This window comes from Plasmodium cynomolgi, chromosome 10, assembly GCF_000321355.1.
Source record: "Plasmodium cynomolgi strain B DNA, chromosome 10, whole genome shotgun sequence".
Taxonomy (NCBI): domain Eukaryota; phylum Apicomplexa; class Aconoidasida; order Haemosporida; family Plasmodiidae; genus Plasmodium; species Plasmodium cynomolgi.
The window spans coordinates 531,375-554,948 of NC_020403.1; the positions used below are offsets into that span (position 1 = coordinate 531,375).

General features: G+C 42.9%; 4 protein-coding genes across 4 annotated transcripts; 2 read left to right on the forward strand and 2 right to left on the reverse strand.

Moving 5' to 3' along the window:
• Positions 1-1,568: 1,568 nt before the first annotated feature.
• PCYB_102180 (40S ribosomal protein S9) lies at positions 1,569-2,722 on the reverse strand (the record flags this gene model as incomplete). The annotated part of the gene is made up of 3 exons (XM_004222767.1): positions 1,569-2,007; positions 2,226-2,293; positions 2,660-2,722. 3 exons carry the CDS (start codon positions 2,720-2,722, stop codon positions 1,569-1,571), a joined length of 570 nt encoding a protein of 189 aa, XP_004222815.1.
• Positions 2,723-4,614: 1,892 nt separating this feature from the next.
• Positions 4,615-5,882, forward strand: PCYB_102190 (hypothetical protein; the record flags this gene model as incomplete). The annotated part of the gene is made up of 2 exons (XM_004222768.1): positions 4,615-4,623; positions 5,100-5,882. The coding sequence occupies 2 exons, from the start codon at positions 4,615-4,617 to the stop codon at positions 5,880-5,882; spliced, it is 792 nt and encodes a 263-aa protein (XP_004222816.1).
• A 4,740-nt stretch (positions 5,883-10,622) lies between these two features.
• On the forward strand, positions 10,623-14,862 carry PCYB_102200 (hypothetical protein; the record flags this gene model as incomplete). The annotated part of the gene is made up of 2 exons (XM_004222769.1): positions 10,623-14,070; positions 14,240-14,862. 2 exons carry the CDS (start codon positions 10,623-10,625, stop codon positions 14,860-14,862), a joined length of 4,071 nt encoding a protein of 1,356 aa, XP_004222817.1.
• Positions 14,863-17,377: 2,515 nt separating this feature from the next.
• Positions 17,378-18,089, reverse strand: PCYB_102210 (hypothetical protein; the record flags this gene model as incomplete). The annotated part of the gene is made up of 2 exons (XM_004222770.1): positions 17,378-17,512; positions 17,832-18,089. The coding sequence occupies 2 exons, from the start codon at positions 18,087-18,089 to the stop codon at positions 17,378-17,380; spliced, it is 393 nt and encodes a 130-aa protein (XP_004222818.1).
• Between the last annotated feature and the right edge of the window lie 5,485 nt (positions 18,090-23,574).

The following is a 23,574-nucleotide window of genomic DNA, read 5'->3' on the forward strand; positions in this document are numbered from 1 at the left end:
AAAGCAACAGAAAAAAAAAAAAAAAAAAAAGGAGGGGGGAGGATAACATTCCGCGGGGCAATCACAATTCCATATGCACATGCGAAGAGGGGGCAACCACCCTTTGGGTTATGAGAACTTTAGAGTAGGAGCTAGGAGGTAGGAGGTAGCAGGTAGAAGGCTATGTGAAAGTAGAAGGCCATTCTCGGATGTAAGCCCCTTGGCAGTAGAAGCCCATTTGCGCATGTGCAGCCCGCGACGATTGGGTCCGTCCAATTGTTTTAAGCCATCGTGTGGAAAGCAGGGCGAGCCGCAGGTAGCAATAAGGGGCTTTATACGTATGCACGCATAAGCGCGTGAACGCTTGTGCGAATGAACACGTGCGCGATACGTTTTTCCCCCCCAGGGAAGCACGCACGTAGTGGACTAGTGGACGTCACTTTACCACTTAGCTTTTTTTTACAATATTAAGTCGAAGCAGCTTTGGAAAAACCAAATAACAGTAGAAATTGCCACGAAAAAGAAAAAAGTGGTCTTTATGGAGGAAAACTGCGGGGTGGAAAGAGGCACAATTTTTCGTTGCTCGGAGTGAAGTAGCTTTTCTTGAGTAACTTCTAAGCGGTAGAAGGGGGCCCTTTCGCTGTTGACTGGTCAACCTGAGGAGGCACACAAAATAGACCCTCAGAAAAGTGCCACTCTGTTCCTCCTTCGCGATATGTACCCGATACACACAGCGATGTACGATTTTGCCACGTCTTTTTTTTTTTTTTTTGCTGCGAAGGTGAACGAACTTTGGGTGACTAATCCCATACGAAATTTACCAACCTGTGGAAATTGTTTTTTTTTTTTTTATTTTTCACCGTATAAAAAAAAAAAAGTGCTCATGATCCCCATAAATCAACATGTAAAAATATGTCACACGAATCTGCAAAGATCCAACTGGTTGATAAATTAAAAAAGAATTCCCATGTGCGAAAGTACGCACTTGTGATTCCTTACCTGGAAGATGATTCTTCGAGAGTTATTACACACACTTGTTACAATTTCTTTTTTTTTCCAAAGTTGCAAAACTGTAACGTTATTGCCAAGGGGTACAACTCCGACCAACCACGTTTGTCGTAGCATTTACTGCGCACCTGGAACAGTGCCCTCCTATAAATAGGGCACATCAGTTGAAGGCCTCACCAAAAGGCAGATACGCGGATAGGCCAAATAAACGACTGAGAATTGATTGACCCGTATGATACCTCCTCAGGATGTACCCCCCCACAATTTTTTTTGCGCTATCTTTTAAAGTGCATAAAAAAGAAAAGTAGTTGGGACATTATTTAATTGCGATTTTTTCTTTACAATTCGGTATAGCAGCAATTTAACATTTGAAAAAAAAAAAAAAAAAAAATTATTTTTTTTGACTATATATGCATACTTGCTAATTTGTTCACACTATATGGTTAGCATTAATAATAGGATAAAGTAAAAAAAAAAGGGGTGCGTCTTCGTTATTGCCAATCGGCTGTTCTTCCATCTTGTAGATCCCCCTGCACATGCGTAATGATCGCTGGTAGGGCTCACGGTGACCCTCATTATGATCAGTTATTTTCCTCGTCATTCTTCTCCTTTTGGTTTCTCAAAGTCTTTCTCTTGACCCTTCCTGGTCTGGAACCTCCAAAGGGAGATGTTGTGGAGAAGTCAATGTGCTTCTCAGAGTCCACACGAACTAAGAAGGAAGGAATATCTACCATCTGTTTTCCCACTCGGATATGTCTCTGTCGTATTAGTACTCTTGCATGATGCACTGACTTGGCTAACCCTAATTTAAAAACCTTTGTTTGCAATCTTCGCTCCAGCAATTTTGGTAAAGTCAACCCTAACACATAATCCAGTTTTTCTTCATTCTCTCCCAGTAATCCTTGACGCACCATTCGTCTTAGTAGGGCCTCTCCTTGAAATATTCTCTTGGAGCTTTTTTCGTCTAGGGTTAACAGATACCTGGCAGCTGATCGGATTTTGGCTAGCAAGTATTGCACTCTGAAGAGGTGAAGGGGGGAAACAAAAGGGTGAAAAAAATTATATCAAATGGGAGTGATGCTGTGCTATCAGATGGGGCAAAACACACGCCAGGGCAACTCCCTTTCACATGCAAACGTCTCCTTTGCCTGATCTGTTGGATAGTCAGGTCGGTCCTTTATCACACTTTTTTCTGTGTCATAAGGGGACCCAAAAGCGCCACGCCGGGAAAAACTTACCTCCATATTTCCCTCTTGTTCTTAAGTCCGTATTCACCGATTAGCTTCAACTCCTGGTCTAAACGTTCCTGTGGTTGTGAGGAAGTGGGCGTGTCGGCGTTAGTTGCAATTTCGGGTGAAAAAAGAGCGCGCAAATGGGTATATAATGCAAATGCGGATATATGCAAATGAGCATGTATACAAATGAGCATGTATACAAATGAGCATGTATACAAATACGCATGTACACAAATGCGCATGTACACAAATACACTCGCACGACGCGTAAATCTCCTGCTCCTCCTCTGCGTTCTCCCCCTCTTTGGAGTATCTGCGACTGCAACTGCGAACGCGGGGGCCTCCTCTCCCCCCGGGGGTGTACTCTGCCGGAAATGCTCGCGCAAGATGCATGCCAGCCCGCGCGTAAGCACAAATTGTGCGAGCGCCATTTTTACCTTTTCAAAGGGACGCTTTGGGTTCCTAGCCGTTTTGGAGTAATTCCTGTAACTCTTCGGCATTTTCTTCTACGTTTTTATTTTTTGGTTCGAAAAAAAGGATGGTCAAGTGTTTGCAACTGTCACTTCGTTAATTGTCACTTTGCAATGTCGCCGCTTTGCAATTTTGTTGTTATTCCTCTTTCGTTGATTTTTAAAGGATTGTTTTTTTTTTTTTTTTTTAAATTATATCTTCTCAACTTTGTGCTAATTTTTTTCGTCACCTCTTAGTGTTCCTTTTTTTTTTTTTTTTTTTATCATGTACATATTACTACATACGCAATGCATATGCCATCTATATGTTGGCCCCTTTTGAGGGTACTCATTTTTTTTTTTTGCGCAGCTCGACGGGGGTTTAAAAATTGTGGCGCGCTTATGTACCATTGCACGTATCACGTATATATATGCACTGTGGGCTTTACCCCAGGGGGGGGAGGGGTAAAGTGAGGAGCACCGCATCGGGGGTATACAAAAATATTGTTGGTTCTTTCAAGGTTAAGCAGCAAGGAATGGGTGTAAATGGCGAGCCACCAGAAGTGAACACTCCGTTTAACTTCTTCCTCGCGGTGCATACAAATCCGAGTAAAAAATTGGGGGCTGCCTGGGCGAACCAAACGGGGTGCGCTGCGCATGTCATCGGTTTTATGCAACCATTCGGCGTGGCGTATATCCCCCCTTGGCATATACATATGCATATATATACATATTTATATATACCATTATCTATGCACTTGGCAGTTTCGGTTCCCCACCGCGAGGGATATATAATGTGATGTACCTAGTATATTGTTCCCTTCCCCCCCTTTGATAAGGCACTTTTTCTGGGGGGCCTTACGGGCTCCCCACCCCCAAACACTTTGGTCAGTCAAGAACTACTTCAGCGTAGCAAAGGGGAAGAGTTCGCCAAGATAAGCATTGTGCGGAATGTACCCCCCAAGTAACCCTACCATTGGTTTCATTTTCCCATTTTTTTTTTTTTTCCAACTTGTTAGTTAAACGAAACACCCGCAATAATCACATGTCATATAGCCCTGGAGGGCTTGGCTTTTTTTTTTTTTTGTCTCCCTTTTGATCACCCTACAGTAGCGCCACGCTCGTTTCCAAATGGGAGCAACGCTGCGCTGGAAATGTGTTGCGAGAGTTTTAAGCCAAATGGGTAGGAATAGCTGCAAAAAAAAATAAAAAATGCACAAAAAAGTTCCCAAAAATACACAAAAAAGTTCCTAAAAATGAGCAAACAAATGCCTAAAAATGCGCGAAAAAACGCCTAAAAATGCGCAAAAAAAGTGCGAAAAATTTTTGTTCACCCCCTTTGAAAAAGCAGCACCACGCGGGGGTATGCTTAACTCGTTCTGCGAATTGGTGTTTAGCCAGCTTAAACAAAATTAAGGAGGGTCGTTCCCATGCGAAAGCATGCTAATGCGTGGCACCACACAATGCGCGTGGCTTTTCCATAGCCCCTCCTCTTAACACAACAAATTTTTGAAGAGCCATACGCATGCGCACATATGCGGATGTGTCGCCGTCCCGACCTGCGCGTCCACCTGCCTGGCCCCCAAATGAAACGGCGTAAATCGGACAACAAAACAAACTCACGCTAAACTGAAGAAAGGTTGCTATGGTTACACTTCCCCAACGCTGTACCCTTCTGCTGGCCTTCATTCTTCTCATTATTTCAACGTACACATCCAAAATAGTAACCCCCCCTAGAGGTGCTCACTATAACAAGGTGATCGCATCTGCGTACCATGGTCGGAATAGGAGTCACTTATCTCATTGTGGTCGGATAAGGGGCCACTCCACTCATAGGCTTTTCTTTCTAAAAAGGGAGAAACGAAATGACTCTCATTTCAAGGGGTTACACGACTTTAAGAGTTGGTTAAATTGCCTTTTGGGTGAAATTTTGCCTGGTCAGAATGGCCATGGTATGTTGGTAGGGGGGCACAGAAGGTGGAGGCCGGGGCTGGGGGACACACTCGACGAGCTGCTATATCCCCCCTACGAGGTGCAAAGGGTCGTCAGGTGCTACACGTTCCCGTCGCGCGGTGGGGGTGACGAGGGAGACAGCAGGGTGGGAAGTAATGTGGGGAGTGGCGTAGGGAGTGGCGTAGGAAGTGGCGTAGGAAGTGGCGTAGGAAGTGGCGTAGGGAGTGGCGTAGGGAGTGGCATAGGGAGTGGCGTAGGCGGTGGCATAGGGAGTGGCATAGGGAGTGGCGTAGGGAGTGGCGTAGGAAGTGGCGTAGGCAGCAATGTGGGCAGCAATGTGGGCAGCAATATGTTTAGCCGCGCGAACCGCAGCACGCGCAGCAGTGGCAGCCAAAGGGAAGGACGAGTTGACGCTAAACGCGACGGAGGAAGCTGCACCGGCGCCGCCCAAATCGAGAGGTACATCACCCGACAGATAATACATTTAACGAGCGAAATTATAAAAATACAGAACGAATGGGAAAAAGACAAAAAGGAGGAAAAAGCAAAAGAGAGCAGTAGCCTTAACGGAAAAACGAACAGCTGTGTGAAATGGAATTACTATCTGAATAGCAAAAATAACCCCCTAAAATGCTTCGTCTATGTGGATGTGCCGGAAGGAACAGTGATGTTAAAGCCAGAAAAGATAGACGACAAAAAAAAAAATTTCCTAATTTCAATCAGTGCTTTAAATGATATCAGAAGGAATAATAAAGATATACTAAAAAACATTTATTTTAAAAAACATAAAATAACCTTTGACCACATATATCGAAATAGCAATTGCATAACGTTATTGGTTAGTAGATTTATTGACCACCCTTACCTTCTCAACACGTTGTCTTTTTTTTGTTTAACTTCTTGTGGCTACCTTCTGACTGATGTGTTTTGTCAAGGGGTTCTTCATTTATTGAGTAGTGAAATAATTTGGAACCCCCTTGTATACAACGTATGGTGTAACGTATATTACACGACTTTGCCTTTGAAGCTTTATTTGGCCAAACAGACCTACTCCTACGGAAGAGTCGCCTTCGATTTTTTTGTCAATTACGTAAGATCTAAATTAATTAGGTTAGAAACTGCGTTAATAAATTCTTCGTTGAAGCGGAAAGTAGACTTAGACACTCGCGAGGAAAACAGATATGACGATAGAATATTTTTCATCTCAACTCAGTGTGACATTTCGGACGAGGAAGAAGAAGACTTCACGTACATTTGATGATAGAAGTGGTTGTAAAACGGATTGGAAGAGAAACACAACTCATTTATTTAACTTCCCATTATGAGCATTTCTTTAATTTTTTTGTATTTTTTTCTACGCATGTCGTATTTGTGCAAACCTTTTTTTATTTTTTATTTTATTTTATTTTTTTTTTTTGTTTCGAGTAATGGGGGTATTTTGCCCCTCCTTTTTCTATATAGACTCACCAAAAAAGCAATAACAACATCACGGTAAAGCAGAAATTGTAACAAAAAATGGGAACCGTGAAATGGCTAAAGCAGCATGTTCAGGAAGTGGCCATTCGTTCAGATGCAGGATGAAAGAATCTGCTGGGAGAGTCCCTCCTTTTGAGTTGTCACTTGGCCCCCTCGTCCTCTAGCCCAATTCTACCTGCGTGAAAGCATGCTCCCCCTAAACGGGGCAAGCACCTGTTAATGAGGCCGTCCTCATCACCCGCTCTCAAAACTGCCCCTACGAAAGTGCAGTGGTGAAGAGGTCTCCCTTTTTTTGCCGTCACCCGAGGAAACTCAAACATTTTGCATTTTCACATGCAAGGGGAAACGATTTCGCGAAAAATTTAAAGCAATTCCAATCATAGCAGTACCAATGAGGCACACACGGATGGGTTGTACCAACTTGGAAAGAAGCAAAGGACAATTTCTCCCCTTCTCATGGGGAACCGTGTGCACTTACAAAAAATCGAAGCTAAATGGGCGAGCATGCAAAACAGCGAGGGAAAAAAAAAAAATACATGTGCAAAATAGTATAGCACAACTTTCGAGGGTCTCAATGTTGAGGCATTACCAGGTGGCGCTTTGAGGAAGGATTAAACATAAAGAAGCGGAGATGGGGGCTATCCTAGATATGATAGAGTCATTCATTCTCATCCACTTCTGATGCACATAAAAAGGGCCGAAAAGGTTGCAAGGAGAGCGGTTGTACTCACAGTTGGATAACACCACAGGGGTGGCATCCTCCCCCAGCAATGCGTTAAATCGGCAAAAAAAAGTGCTTTCCATGAATTTCTCATCTTTTTTTTCCCCCCCTTTTATTCATCCGTGTTATATGGCTAGCTACCAGTGCGCAGTTCCCTCCGATCTGTTCTATTTAGTGCATCCTGTGGAGAAATTTCTGTTCACCCTATTCGTCTGCGGGGTGAAGGTGCGTAAATTTATAATTACTTTAAGAAAGGTTAGAAAATGTGTCACCATTTTTCACTTTACAATTTTTTTTTTTTTTTCCCCTCCCAACGTGTCAGCCATAATGCGCATACCATTAGCACGAAGGTGTATTATGCATTACCCACCCGTCTGCACATGTGTTGAAATTTCAACTTTGACAGTGCTGCGTGTTCACTCACGCAGATGCATGTGCATACTGGCGATTTTTCCTTTTCCTCTTTTTTTTTTAACTGTGTTTATCGAAGCATGTAAATATTTGCCTTCTTTTTTTAAACATGCTTAATAACACTGTTACTTTCACCCTCGATCATTTCTCCGCATCGGTTACGCGTCGGAGCTGCCACTGGGTTAACTTAACTTACATAACTCATTAATTCGTTTTTGATTCTCTGCACATCTTCGCTGCGCCAGTTAGCGCTTACGTTATGTGCGTTTATGCATACACATAAGTTCACATGTACTATGTAACGTAGCCGTATAGGTGTAGCTACTCCGGTCCTCTCAGATGGAGAAGGCCGCGCTTTGTAAAAATTCGTCGTCACTTATCACGTAAAACAGTAGATACAACTAAGCTTGCACATTTGTGCCGCTGTTGGTGGGAGGATCACTCGCATCTTCCATCATTTTGCACTTTCGCACGTGAGGCAGCGTGCGTATAACGTAGTTTTTTTCACGTCCACGTTGTTGAGAAGTCGGCCCACCATTTCATAATTTTTGATGCTTCATTACTTTTATATGTATTTTTTTTACCATTTTAATCGCCTGGGGGGGTTTGCAGCACTTGCGCGTCCGCAATTTAACTTTTGCCTTTCCCGTGCTGAGGGTTGGGAAAAGGTGGCCATAACATGCATGGCTTCTTCCCCACGGCTACCGCCGGAGGTACTTTTTCTCTCGCCACTGCCACAGCAGCGACGGCAGCGAGAGAAGCCGGAGAGGAAGTGTATGTCCTTACATCTCGGGTGTAAAAAAAAAAAAAAAAAAAGCGGCAAGTCCTTTTAAGCACGCACTCCGCTTGCATGTACAGCCTTTCATACATGAGTAGAAGCGGACCGGAATTATGAGTTCATCTTTTATAGATAAAATATGACACCTTCCACTATGATAAATTTTGCTTTTTTTTTTTTTTTTTTTTTTTTTGCTCGTTCTAGTGGCCTTTCGAAGAAATTATTTTTATTTTTTTTTTTTTTTTTTTAAATGACCCATATGGGAGACTAATTCTTTTAACTCCACAGAGAAAACTGTTTCTTACGTTACGCCTCTTTTAAACGTACATAATTTTGCTGATGTGCATCCCGTTTGCATGGTTATCTGTTCACTTACTTTGGTCCTTATTATTTAAGAAGCAAAAACAAAAACAAGAGCGAAGGAATTAAAATAAAACAGGGACAGACTCGAGTCTTCCATATGTACAAAATTTATATTTGTATAATATATGCATATATATATATATATTTATATGTATCTTTCTTTTTTTTTTTTTTTTGGGGAATACATGAACATGTGAAGAAAATTATTGCCAACTTGGCATTCCAGAGAACACAAAGCAAAAACGTGTTCGCGAATTCTTTTCTGAGTTATCCATATGTGCAGCTTACACTTGTACAGTATACGAAAGTGCAGCATGGGAATCATATAAAAATATATTGTTCATATTTATTTATGCTAAATAGGCAGTGATAGTCATCACAGCTTTAGCTTTTTCTTTGCATCGCTCACTTGGTTTTCACTTCCACTATTGGCGCTTTTTTTTATCAGGCATCGCTCTGCTTTGCATATTCCTTTTGGGGGGCAATTATATATGGGCTCTCCTGTTTTCCCATGCACAGGGATCAAGTAGGCATATTTTATGCCTACAGACTCTGTGGACGCATGAACGGATGGTGCATGCTGTTATGTGACAAAGACCCTCCCCTCGCACGCATTTATTATTTATTTTGTATAGAAGTGCCCCCTTTTATTTTTTCCATAATTCTGTTAAAACGCGAAGGATACTACCACAGTATACCTTTTTTTACGAGTATCTTTTCAAAGCGTTTTTTTTTATGCGCATTAAATCAACTGGGCAATTTAGTTAACCGGTTAGTTAACCAATTAGCCAATCAATGAATTTTTTTTTTTGAATATTCCCTCGTTTTCTCTTTCTCATAATTGTTCATTTTTTTAGTATAATATATATTTTTTTTTTCCCTGTTATAAATCCACGGCTTAGTACGCATATTATGCAGTTGCAGTGGGGACCCGGTTCCAACTCCTCATATTATTATCCCCATGCAAAAAAAGAAGCGTTAAACGTTTGCTTTGCGTCTATTCTGCGTCTGCGGGGCTGGGCCGCGTTGCGTCCACTCTGCGTCAGTTTTCTGCCCCATCCTCTAAATCCATTTTGCTGCTCCATCTAAGCCCATTTTTCTGCCCCCAACTAAGCAATTTTTTTTTCCCATCTAAGCCCATTTTTTTGCCGATTTCGCGCTCCTTTCAAATTATACCTAGTCCGCAATGGTTTCTACCTTTATACATGAAGACAGCCTGTGCCCACGTCCCTCGAAATATCAGTAAAAAAAGTACGTGGCGGAAATCGTCCTGTGTTTTTTTTTTTATTTTATCCACCCAGCTGTTTTTATTGCCCTTTTTTTTATGAATTTTTTTTGCTTGGAATTTTTGCATTTTTCCTCATCCTTTTATTTTTTTTTGCTTTTGGATTTTTTTCTTAAATTTTTTTATCAGCCATTTTTTTTCTTTTTATCTTGCATATTTTCATATGTACCTTCTTATATATTTTTTTTCATTTACCTGCTCCTTTTTTTTTTGCTCTTCATTTTTTCCTTCCTCTCTTTTGCTCTTCATTTTTTCCTTCCCCTTTGTTGCTCTTCATTCTTATCTGCCCATTTTTTTGCTCTTCATTCTTATCTGCCTATTTTTGGTCACCCCTGTATCTTCCTTCTTTTCTTCCATCCCTCCTTCCTTCTCCTTTTCTCCCGTCCTTATCTTCTCTTTTTTTTCGTCCCCTTATCTCCCCCCCCTTTCTTTTTCACTCCTTTTATGTCCCATATTTTTTAAGATGAACATCCGTACGTCTTTCTCTTATTTTTAATAGGAAGAGAAAAAAAAAAAAAAAAAGGAATTATTTTTTCTCTCATTTTTAATTAGCCACTTCATTACCTTTTTAAGATTCGTCCATTCGGATCGTTAGTCTTTTTTGATACTCCTCCATTCAGTTATTTTCGTCCTCGCCATTTGCGTCGTCCCGTAGTCACTTCGTCTCATCGTTTCATCGTCTCATCGTTTCATCGTCTCATCGTTTCATCGCCTCATCGCTTCACCCACTCAACGTTTTTCCCTGTTTTATACTTTTGGCCCACTTGGCCAATCTTTAATCTTCGTTTTGTGTCCCAAATTTTTACTGCAAGTTTGTTTCTGCACACTCGCGTTCATCGAGCCGCGTCCCTCGAAGCGCGTCCCTCGAAGCGTGTCCCTCGAAGCGTGTCCTTCGAACCAAGCCCACCCTTTTGCGCCCCTCTATCCTTGTCCGCGCCGAGATTTCCGCCCGTCAACATATATAATGGTATTTTATATTTCCTCAAAGGGTAACCAAATAAATGACTACGTTATAACTAGATCAGTAAGTTCCAAGAGAGATTACATCGACGGGTTCAAAAAGGACAATCCGAAGTATAGAAGTAGCGAAGGCAACGGTTTCGACATCGGTAACGGTTTCGAAGTTGGTAACAGAATCGAAGTTGGTAACAGAATCGAAGTTGGCAACGGTTTCGAAGTTGAAAGCAGAGTCCAAGTTGGTAACAGAGTCGAAGCTGGTAGCGGAGTCGACCTTGGGAGTGACACCCATCCTGGTAGCGGCGTCCCCACTGACAAAGGCCCCTCCCCCCAGGGAAACATCATCGACGCGGGGAAAAGCCACAGAGATATCGAGCGAAACCTTTTTAATCTTAAAAATGGTATAAAAAACTCGGTTGACTTTGGCTTGTTCATAAAATTAAAAGACATTAATAGCTTGTCAAACGACAACATACACGAAATTAATGAGCTGTTAAAGAAGGAGAAACAGAAGGATAGAGTGAAAGAGAGAGAAAGGCGACCCAGTACTGAGTCCAAAGATTCGAATTACAAAAAGAAGCAGGAATATCAAGAGGCAGATAGCGAGAAGGAAGAGGCAGGACAGGAACAACACAAAACAAAACAATTTGGTGCATCACAGGAGTTCCTACTGCAATATCATCACGAACTCCAACAACAGCAGCAGAAACAGAAGCAGAAGAAACAGATACGACAGCAACGACATCAGCGGCAGCAGACAGGGGAAGACGATCAGGAGGAATCCATTTACGTGAGGAAGTACAACAAAAGGAGGGAGAAAAAAATCGAACCCTACACTGAGTGGACCGGCTCACGCGCGGAGAGTAACGCTCTATGTGATAATAGCGCCATACGAGAGAGCAGTGGCGCGCACGACGGCAGAAGCGTATTTGAGGATAGCAACCCGCGTGATAGTAGCGACCAACGTGAGATCGGCAACCCACGTGATAGTAGCGTCCAACGTGAGAGCGGCAACCCACGTGAGAGCAGCAACCAACGTGGGAGCGGCAACCCACGTGAAAGCAGCAACCCACGTGAGAACATCGGGCTGCGGGATAGCTCCTGCATGCGGAACATCGACTACAGCCTTTGGAACAGAATAGGAGAGCGCAGCCTAAATCAAGCACTGATACATAGAGGAGTCACAACTGAGAAGGAAAAGAGAAAATACAACAAAATGAATAACAACACGGACGTTATTGTCAATACTGGAAGTAACAACACGTGTGGAGTTCGAAGTGGAGGAAACATCAGGGGGGCTGGGAGCATGCGAGGCAGCAGTGTGAGAGGCAGTGGCATGAGGGGAAGCGGTATGAGAGGAAGTGGAGTGAGAGGTAGCAGCATTAGAAGTAGTAGCATCAGAAGCAACAGTGTCAGGAGTACCAGCGTCAGAAGCAACAATGGCAGGACTGGTGCAATCAAAAACGGTAATAATCCAAACCACAAAGGTAACAACAATGAGTACTACTCTACTTACAACTACAGATACCCTTATGAAGATGGCAGACCGAGGGAAATGCTAATTCGAGAAGAAAATACCAGCATGAAAAAACAATACAGCAATGTCATTAACGAGTTTGATCACATCGAAATTGTGAATAACATATCCGATGATGAGAAAAACGAACAAATAGAAGAACAGATAAAGGAATTGGAGGAACTGGACATTTTAGAAAGGCGACGGGATGGAAGGTTAAATGAGGGCTGCTTACCAACGGTGAAGAAGGATGAGGAGAAACTTAAAAAAATCGAAAGAGGAGATGGAGCCACATCAGTAACAGTGACCCAAACAGGAGGATTAGGAGGAGGAGGAATCGATAGAACACGCTTAACTAATCATGAGAGCGATTGCTACGATCAGTATGCGCAACGTAACCTCCTCAAACATGTGCATGCCAATCACCATGACGTGAATCGAGACCCCAGCAATGACCGAAGCGAAGTAATAACCGAATTAAGCAGAGCGCAGTTGTGCCAAGCCAAGTCGGAAAATGCCATTAGAGAGGAACCCAAACGATTTATCGACTCCAATGCATTCAAAATGACGTACGTCTGTAATAACGGCAGCGGTAATAATGATGCAGGTAATAATGGACATATCAGTAACGATCCCATTACTAGCAACACTTACAACGATGCGGCTAATGATGCGATCAACGATGTGACCAATGATGCGATCAACGATGTGACCAATGATGCGATCAACGATATGGCCAACGATGCGGTCAACGATGCGGCTAACGATGCGGCCAACGATATGACCAACGTTAAGGGAGGAAGGCTGCTAAGAAATCTGCACAAGAACAACCTTCTCGTTGATCACAGAGAAGGGGTTAATAGGGTGTCCAAGAAATACGCCGCCGAAATGGGTGGGGCAAATAATGTGGTAGTACATCGAAAGAGGAGGAGAAAAAATTTAGATGACAGCAGCAGGTATGTAGAAAATGAAGGCATCAACGGAATGATCGCTGGGGGTACAGACGGACATGTTTTTACCAATGTTAAATCTGATAGCACTCACGTTGGAGTGATGACCCCCTCCCCTAATGACACTGCATGTGCTGAGGCGAAGCATATCAGTAATGATTTTGGCATGTCTCGTAATGACTGCAACGGAGGGGTTAAGCAGAATGGAGGTATCAACCAGGATCAAGGCTCTACAAATAGTTTCGATGTTAACAGGTTTGAGAGAATTAATGATCATAGCAGCGGTGGGGGACGTGCTGTCTACATGGCGAGGAATAGCTTCACCGGTGTAAGTAACTTCATTGGGGGAGGTTCCCCTTCCATGCCGAATGGAAACAGTAAACCGGAGGAGGGAAATTCAAAAAACTACGAAAATTACAATGCACATAGTAACAACGAGTATGAAACATACAACGATAATGGTACTGAACAAAATAATCACAACAGAGTAGAACAGGATGGAATGGTGGGTATCAACATGGACCAGGCAGATGACAGGAGAAATGGCCTGAACAACTCCTCCCTACAATCAAACATATATGTAAAAACAAGTGAAGCACCCTCATTTGGACATCCAAGAGGAGGCATTAAAATGAAGGGTCATCGTCATAAGAAAAAAGGAAGAGCTTTACATAGACTGCATGCAAATATGAATATCATAAAAGGAATAAATAAAAATAGCGAATCAAAGTTTGGTCATTCAACAAATGGAACTATGCCGCATTCGCAAAACCTGGACAAGAAAAATTTTTTCACGAATGAGAATAATATGGATCATTTAGTGAATGACAGAGTAAGGAGCTCACCGGGGTCACACTTCCATGGGCACAGTAATGCGAAGGAGGACTATGCTGACAGTAATGACAATGACTACATGAATAACGAGAACACCTCGCATAATTACGGGGCTCGGTTCAATGAGGATTTTTCCGACGCGGAGAACGACGGTGGTAGGTCTATCTAAGAAGCGGCTTGTCCGCTCATCCTTGATTTGCTAACGAAAGAGCGAAAAAGCGAAAATGCGAAAAAGCGAAAATACGTAAATACGTAAATGCGAAAACCGCTTGTTTCCCCATATCTTTTCATATTTTCCCGTCTTCCCATTTCCCCCCTTAGCAGAGCAGAAGAAGCGGAAAAAGCGAGTCACCGAGGAAGGCTCCAAGGAGAGCAGCAAAATCAACGTAGGGAACAACTACCAAGTGCCCAAGCTGCCGAACTTCTTTCTCTGCCGCTCGGAACTAATGTACAGAAACTACGAAGCGGTGGAAGAAACAAATAACGATCAAGTTTGCCTGACATGTTCAGGCCTCCCTTGCCATTGCCGAGTAGGAGAAGCGACGTTAGTATATTCCCCATTAATGTTAGAAAGGGTACGAGAAAAATGCATGAAAAACAGAGGCTACCACAAATGCGTAAAAAACGAAATCGAACTATCTGCATATGTTCAAGAGTGTGCAAAAAGCTGGAAATCAAATATAGACGAATGGGTCCCTTTTTCACCTGAGTATGCATATAAATTATTGCATTATGCCAATTACGATCCGCATAAAGCTATTAGCATTATGAAGTCCTCGGAGTTTTCCTTTCGCAAAATTATGGACCCTCCCACGAGGAAATATCAGAACAAATGGAAGCCAAAGGATAAGCGGGAGCATATTTCCAAGAACCCCTTCCCGTCTCCTCTAACAATACGGACGTACCTCTCCAAGAGGCACCACATCAGTGGCTACCACCTTAGATGACGCTATTGGCATGACGCCGTCCTGTGTGGTGGTACACACCCGTATGTCCTTCACGTGGTGTTAGTATATTACCCATGTGTGCGTACGACACGTGGCGGTGTTCCAACCTTTAACGTTTCCCAAACGTTCTCCCGGCTGGGTCCCGTCCCCCCCCCTTACATTTGTGATGACAATTCGAATCATATTTTCCCTTCCCTATTTCTGAGTGTACATTTCCACACCGCTTTAAGAGAGATGATGTATAAGTGGAGAAGAAAAAAGTATGAACAAGTCAGGGGAATATTTTGCCATCTCAAATGTGACTCTGTCGCGTTTGTGCGCGTATGTATATATTATGTCAGTGGAAGGGGGTGGTGTTAGGGAGAATGCCTCGGAGACTAACCGTTTTTTGAGCCGCTTCTTCCTGTCGTTTATGCGTGCACATAAAGAGAAAGAGGAAAAGGGGAGTTACAAAATTGGCACAATGTTGTCACTTCACCTTTGCGATGCCGCTGGAAAAGGAACATGATGTATGTGCGAGTCTGTCCCTCTAAAGGGCTGCCCACGTGACGGTGGTAACACCCAAGTGTAGAAGAACAAAAATAGGCACCATTTGAGAAGCGGTAGGGTTCCCCCCCCTTCGTAAGCCACATATACCTTACTGGCATATGTGTATACAGAGCGACAAGAGCGACATGGGAAAACACGCAGCAGTGCACCGATTTAATTGACCTCTTCTCGTGTTCATGTAACATATTAACAGCTTCATCCCTTTTCCCTTCGCTGCGTTGGTGCGTCGTTTCGTATCAACATCTCTCCCCTCCTTGCCGCCTCTGCGCCACTGTAACTCTCTCGTCTGTTTCTTCCCCCATTTTACCTTTTTTTGTTTTTATTTGATTTCATAGACCTCTTTTTTAATTCCCTTACGCTTTTCATATTTTTCCCTCCCCACGTGCACCCGTCCGTGTTGATACGACCCCCCACGCGCAGGCTCACAGAGTGCATACACGCACGCTTGTGCTAATTTTTTTTTTTCCCCTTCCTCTCAAAATGTTTCATTGCGCTATCGCATTGTCGCCTTATGGCCTTATCGCTTTTTTTTTTCGAATAAAAGATTTTCCTCCAAACTTGTAGCGCACCGCACGTGTAGGACAACTGCACAAGCGCGCTTTTTTAAGTTTCAACCTTTTGAACATTAAAAAAATAAAACAATAAAAAGCAATAAAATAAAATAAAATAAAATGAAGTAAAATAAAATAGAAATAAAATAACATGGCGTGGCGCACGGTAACAAGCGGCGCAAAGAAGGGCGTATATCTTTTTGCACACGATGCGTTTGGAAAACCCTCCTCTTTCAGCTTCTCAAAAGGGGTGACAACGTGATCGAGGCTCCCATAAATGTATGCAAATGTGCACACATAAACACATGCATATTTGTACAGTAAAAAGCATGGCGGAGTGCGCTTAAATAAAAGCATTAAATCTGTAGAGGACACCGGGCTGCGAATTCACTTAGTGCCATTCGTGAGCTCGTGGAATAGCCACTCGAAAGGGAGCTGTGTGTGGCAGCTTTCAATGTAGCTCTCCTCCTCTCCAACTTTGCATCACTTTCCGCATTTACTTAGTGTCTCCTCCTTTTTACCTTTTTTCCCGTCTTCTCTTCTCACAGTAAAAAATTAAACAAAGACACTTATTTTATTTTTCCCCCTGGGGGTGGAGTGGGGTATGGTCCACCCAGCGTACGCAGTGATAACGTCATAGATGTTACGCACTCCGTTTCAAACATGGAGTGGAAAACAAACGGATGTCCCGACCTGTGCATGCTGAAAGCAAGCACGTGTGCACAACATTTAAACTGCAACTGTTGGCGCCTTAAAACTGTTGGCCACTCTAAAGGGGGAGGGGGGGTTGGTTTCTCTGCCCCACAATTTGTTAAAAATAAAAAGCACGCAAAAATTAATTAAAAAATGAAAAAAAAAAAAGGGGCTCAAAAAAGAGACACAAAATAATTCGCAGTGTGTTCGAGGAACGGTTGGCATGGAGAGATGAGTGCCAATACGAAAAGAAGCGTGCAAGGGTAATGGACTGCTTAAAATAGCAAAAAGCAATAAGGGGCATGCATATGTATACTCGCGTTTGGGTGTGCCTACGCATGCGCAATACCTCTGCTTGATCCTCAAACGAATAAGTGCACGCTGAAGATGGGGTGAAAACACTCCACTCCACTGTAGCATTTTGGAAGTTCCAAATTAGTGCTTGCAGTTTTGCCTCTAGTGACTGAGTGGGGCCATTAATCTGTCGATAACACTTGACTAAACAGACTCCCGTTATTGCAAAAATATTTTTTGGTACTCCTACAATGGGTTTTTTTATGCTTCTCTGATGCCAATTGAGAAAAAATAAGAGGGGATATAATAGGCTGTGTTACTGCGACATCGCTGCTATTCCCTGGGCGAAGAGAAAGGAATTAGTATATTTACTCAATCCTCCCACAATACCCAAACACACGCACCTACACCCTCTACATAGTTGGCGGCTACTCGGCCACTTTGTTGAATCCTTTATTTCCATCCACTTGCAACATTTCGTTGTTTTTAAAATATGATTCTAAGTCGTTGTCTAGTCTCGTCTTCACATTGCTCGAGCCCATGTAATTATCCAATTCGTCATCCTGTGGTGGTGAGGAAGAGGGGGTAAAATTATTAGGGGAATTTCACTCAAGGGTGCCTTGCGGGGTAGGCGTGGGGCTACTCCGTGTTGACGACAAGGGTACCAAAAATGGCAGCCATAATCTCATTCGCATAAACATTTGAAGCAGATGGACTCGTGTGGGCTGACAGCATTAAAAAAAAAAGGAAAAACCTCCCCAGTACTGCTTCATGCGTACAGTAATCACTCAATATTTGTATGCCCGCTCGGCAAGCACGCTGAGCTGCCAACGCTAAGCGCTCACCGCTAACCGCCAACCGCTAACGCCACTCCGCACTTACCAAATCCTTGGATGTGAGCTTCCCTATCTTGTCGTGCAAATTCTGCGTCTTCTTAAAGAAGTGATTTCTCCTCTTGGTGGTTGTTCGATACTTCGTCGTTCGTCTTTTCCTGAAGTTATTCGCCTTGGCACTTCTAATCAAAGCCCCGTGCCCATTGGCTAAAGACCTATCGTGAAACTTACCACCAATTCTTTTCTTCCCCTTTGTGTAAAAGGAGTTCATTCCTCCTCCTACCCTTCTGGAGTATTTTCTATTCATAATGGATAAATTACTTCGTCCGTATTGTTTAAAAATGTGTTTTCTCACGTCTACTTTTTTTTTCTGTGGTGTAAATTTAAATAATTTTCCTGTAAATAAAATTTGTGTTGAGAATGATTAGGGGGGTGTGGGAGAGAGTGATTAATCGACCTGGTGTGGGCGGAGGGCGGTGCTATTAGACGCACGATGCGGCAAAAAATAAAAAACAAAAACGAACAAAAACGAACAAAAAAAAACAAAAAAAAACAACAAAAAAAAAGAAGGGCGGAGAATGAGGGTAGCGTAAAAACGCCATTTATTCGGAGCGCGACGTGTGTGCGTGAACATGAGTCAGTGCTCACGCAGGAACATTGACGTGTACACGTTGATGCGAAATGAACAGGCGGCGATGCAGTGGAGCGGTGTGCAGCGGAGGCTTGCATTTTATTTTCTCTTTCCATCGTTCTTTCTGCTTTATATATATACATATACGTTTTTTTTTTTTTTTTTTTTTTTTTTTCTCCGCTTCAGCACCGCTGCTTCCAAGCAAAAGCACCCACACATGAACTCATATTGTACATCTCTGTTTTGCGACACAGCTCTGCTATTTTTACTGGGGGGTGATGCCATCACAACAGGTGCACCGCACTACCATGAAGAATATGTTCGCCATTAGCTTCGTTACACAGGGACCGTAGAGTGTGATATCCCCCCCCTCTCTCTCTACTTTACAAACGTATGGAATGATGCATATATGAATTGTATGCCTATGTGTCCTCATGAATGAACGTATTTATATACGTATGTACATCCTATTGCGCAGCAAGTGATGCGATTCCTCCGATGGGTTACACTAGCTGTCCCGTCCTCCTACATGACCGCACGTTCCCTTTGGCATAAAAATCCGAGTTGCCACTTCACCTTGACAAGTAACCTTTTCCTCATATGGTGGCCAAGCACAACGCAATGTTCCCCCTTTTGTCCTCATTTATTTCTCCCCTTCGCATATGTATACAACGTGAGTACGAACTACGCCATGCTATGACAAACTGGCAGAAGAAGGTCCCCATTTCTGGCGATAAATAATTACAGTGCACGATATAAAGGAAGATGGCAATGTTGATACAACCTGGTTGACTCAACCCTGCATATGACATCCGGAAAGCATGTCTCCCCCTCCATTGGGTAAAATAAGCTTTGTTAATGCTGTTAGGCGGCAGTTCAATTTGCACACTTGATGGGGAAGAAAATTTCGTAAAGGGGGCGAAGGCACGGAGAGACCACGTTAAGCGGCTTTCTCCTGCTGAACTAGCCAACACAACAATCACAGGTAAGTAACTACTCCTCTCTGTAATCCCTTCTGTATTTAAACTTATCCCAAACTACAAACTGGAGGTTATCCCATTTTAACTCGCTTCTCAAGGTATCTCCGATAGGGTCCCCTGAATATAAAATTGCCTTCCTTCTGGACACGTCACAAATGGGGGAAGCATATTTAGGGAAACAAACAAACGTTCATATAAAGCATGCACATGTGTATATATAAGGAGGTGCAAATAAACATAAGCTCATCATTGTGCTTCTTCTTCTTCTTCTTCAAAAAAAGATAACCCCGTCTATTTGCTTCGTTCAACAGCCCACCCCCCTTCATTTTCTTCTTCCTCTTCCTCCTCTTTCTTGTGCATGACCCCTCGCCACTTCGCCACGTTTTTCTCCTGACCAGTTTAAATAGCAACAGTAAAGGTGACCACCCATCACTGTTCTATGTGCGCCTATGAAGAGGGCTCACATCCCTCGTTTCACGTACTCCTTCTTGTCGTGCGGACCAATAGGCACCAATTTAGAACACCCCATTTTCATTACGTCGCTAGACACACATGTATATAATATACTTACGTATACAGACCCATGTACCGCTGAACGCACATACAAATGCGAGGGGGACTCAAAATTTTTTTCGACAAGCTTGACTGTGCTCTTATGACCAATCCAACTCCATCGATCAGCATCCGCAGTGTTCACTAAGCATCGCTATAATCCATGGTCGTCCGTAAGTCGCCTTTTTTTTTTAAATGTACGCTCGCGCATGTGTGGGTGCTTTTGTGCGCATATGGATATGTATATATATATGTAAGTATGTACATGTGCACGTGGTTCAAACGGTGTCGTTCAACTGTGTATTCATTCATCCACTCGTTCGTTCGTTCGTTCATCCACTCGTTCGTTCATCCACCCGTTCGTTCATCCACTCGTTCGTTCATCCACTCGTTCGTTCATCCACTCGTTCGTTCATCCACTCGTTCATTCATCCACTCGTTCGTTCATTTTTTTTTTTTTCCGCAACACAGTCGTCTCCTCATAAATTGTGAACACAGATGATAAACATTAAGTATGTTCTTATTCACGAAATGGCTTTTTTTTTTTTTAATTATAATTGCGAGGATGGGATAAATTTGGGGGTTCATTGGGGGGGTTCGTTCGGTGCGCCCGTTCGGTGCGCCCATTCTTTGTGCCCGCATATTCCCTTTTTCGGCCCACACCATTTCGCGCAACGTTTATTTTTGTTTCGTGTTTTTTCGTTCTTTTTCGTTCTTTTTCGTTTTATTTCGTTCCATTTCGTGCCATTTCGTGCCATTTCGCTTTGCGTTGCTTTTTTTTTTTTTTTTACGCACCTCTACTTGGTTGGTAAGAGAACCTCGTGAATCCCGCTTTTCTCGTTTTTACGATTTTGGCATCCTTGGTTCTTCCTTGGATTTTGCTTCTCTCCATTTTTGCCATCGTTTCGGGTTTGGGGGGTTACACAGGTGTGCAATTAAATATGTATATATGTAGTCACTGGTATCGGCGTACTTGCACGCAGAGCGCTGGTTGCCAATTTTATTTGGTCAATTGCGTGAGCGCTATGATGCGTGTAAGACAGCTTCCGTGCCGCTGCTCCGTTCGTATGATGTGTCTCTTTTTTTTGGGAATTTACCCACGGAGGTGTTTGTATGTTTGTATGTTTGAGAGTTTGCGCGTTTGTATGTTTGTAGGCTGGGTTGTCTGACTGCTCTGTTCACATGTATGTGCCGGGTTATCCTTCCGTACGACTCGTTTAGACGTGTTTAGGTCTAGTGTCTCGCTTCTTCTTCGTGCGAATTGCGCAATTTTTGCTTTTCTCGCTTCTAATAGCGGGGGCTGATCTGTTTCCTCTCCGCTGGGATTGCTAGTCTCATACGCGATGAGGCAAATGCGTTTAACAAACTGAATGATAAATTAAATGGGGAGTATATTACTTAGGCGTATGGCAATTTCGCATGCGTAATTGATTACATTCGCGGGTGCTCGAGTGTGTGCGTAAGCATAGATGCACATCAACCAGCACTGCGTGTGTGTTTAAAATATGGCTGTACAGGAAAACAACGCTTTTCATAACGTTCGCACTTAAAAAAAAAAAAGGGGGAATACACAAAACTGCAAAATACGTTGGTGCTGGAAGTATTAAAACGAATCAGTACTGACACTGAGTGACTGTGGAATTAGCTGCTCTTTATTCACGCGTAAAACATATTTTAATGCGCGGTGCCTCTTTACAGAAGGGTGAACATGAACAGGGGACATGTATTTGTTTTATATGTCGAATTGAATTGTGCGCGGGGGGCGATCGTTAAAAGAAGTCACGATTTAATTGCGTCATATCTCGTGGGTACAGGCAATTTTAACCGTTCCTTTTCTTCGCTTACTTTTTATTTTCTCTTCTTCGTCTGATTTTCTTCGCTCTTCCTCCACAAATGGTTATCTTTCTGGCCACATAAAAGTAACGTACGGTAAGAAAATAATGTACTTGCGCGCGGGGACTCTGCAGTGTTTTTTTTATACACGGAATTATGCTCTTTGGTGAATAAATATACTTTGATGGAATGAGTATATATATATATGTATATATAATATAAGCGTACAACAATTCTTCGATTTGTTTTTTTTTTTTTTTTTTTTGTTTTGCCAAATTATGCGCAAATATTTTTAAATGTACTCAGCATGGCAATTTGGGCTCTCTGAGTTGGGTATTTTTTTTTTTGGGGTTTCGAAAAAGTAAATTGCTCTGCTTCGTAATTTTTAGTTAATTGAACCGATCAAATGTTTTGCATTTCTTCTTCCTTCGCGAAAGTGTATGTTTTGTTTTTCTGTTTTTTTGTTTTTTTGTTTTTTGTTTTTTGTTTTTTTGTTTTTTTGCGTTTTTTTTTTTTAACCACGCATATGTACTCATATTTGCGATATTTGCGCATACATAATACATGCAGTGCGTATTTAACTTTGATGCGCGGCGTATTCGCGCGGCCGGCGTATGTACATATACGTGGGCACAGATAACTTCGCCCGGGCAGCTGGGCGAGGAAGAAAAGAGGATGGGGGGGGGGGGACTTTCCACCGAGGTGATCACATAAAGTAAGGCAATTTTACGAACGCGCGCGGGAAAAAAAACGTCGCGTAATGCCGCAAAGGTGGCCGCAAAAGTGGCAGCTTTATGTAAACATGTTGCCCCATATACGTATTTTACTTTATTTTATTTCACTTTATTATTTACGCGCGTTACGTATGCATTCCTGTGGCGCATACCCTTGCGCAGCGCCTCCTTTTCGCCCAAGCGGTGGTACATATGTATGTATTTATGTAGGTATGTATATATATGCAGTTATATATGCAGTTATATAGGCAGTTATATATGTAGGTATGTATGTAGGTATATATGCCTATATATGCATCCCCCCTTTTTGCCCCCCCAGCAGTTCTCTAAATAGCCATTTTGCAAAAAAAAAAAAAAACTCCCTTTGAACAGATTTAGCCCCCCCGAGGGATTTATCCCTTTGCCGCTTTAATGGCATGGCGGGCGAGCACTCCGGCCCACATGTCACCACGTAAACATATGCGTATTATGCATGTATAGGGGGTAATTCCCTCCCCCCTTGTGTAAGTATGTCACCCGCCTGGGTTACCTTTCTGCGCAGGTTTGCCAAGGGCTGTAACGCGTACAGGTCGCCAATTCGAGATTGGGATAAGGTGTCACAGGTTGCGCTTGACTTGACCGACATCCGAGAACCTACGGGTCCTCACTTTTAAGCTTACCTTACCCCTTTGACCAAATTGCCATTTTTTTCAAACGCCCAATTGGTTGATCGATTACAACTTAACCTTTGCGCTATTTGGCGTTCTGTCCTCACCCCTCAATGTGCATATTTATCTGCGCGGTCTCTTCGATGCTTCCTTTTTACATACGAGCAGGAAACTATGTGTTACAAGCAACCTCTCGTAGGGGGAATCAACTCGTGCGCACTGCGATTGTCAAGCAGAGGGTGAAGAACAAAAAAGTAACCCCCCCCCTTTTGGTACATGGCCAATGGAATTACTGACAAAAGGAAAATCCCCCTTTGGTCATTTTTTGTGGATGCTTTATGGAAAGTCCATCCCTTCATTTAGCGACCAAGATGTGAGTTACGCATCTCGGTGGAACAAATGGAAGCCGAAGTTA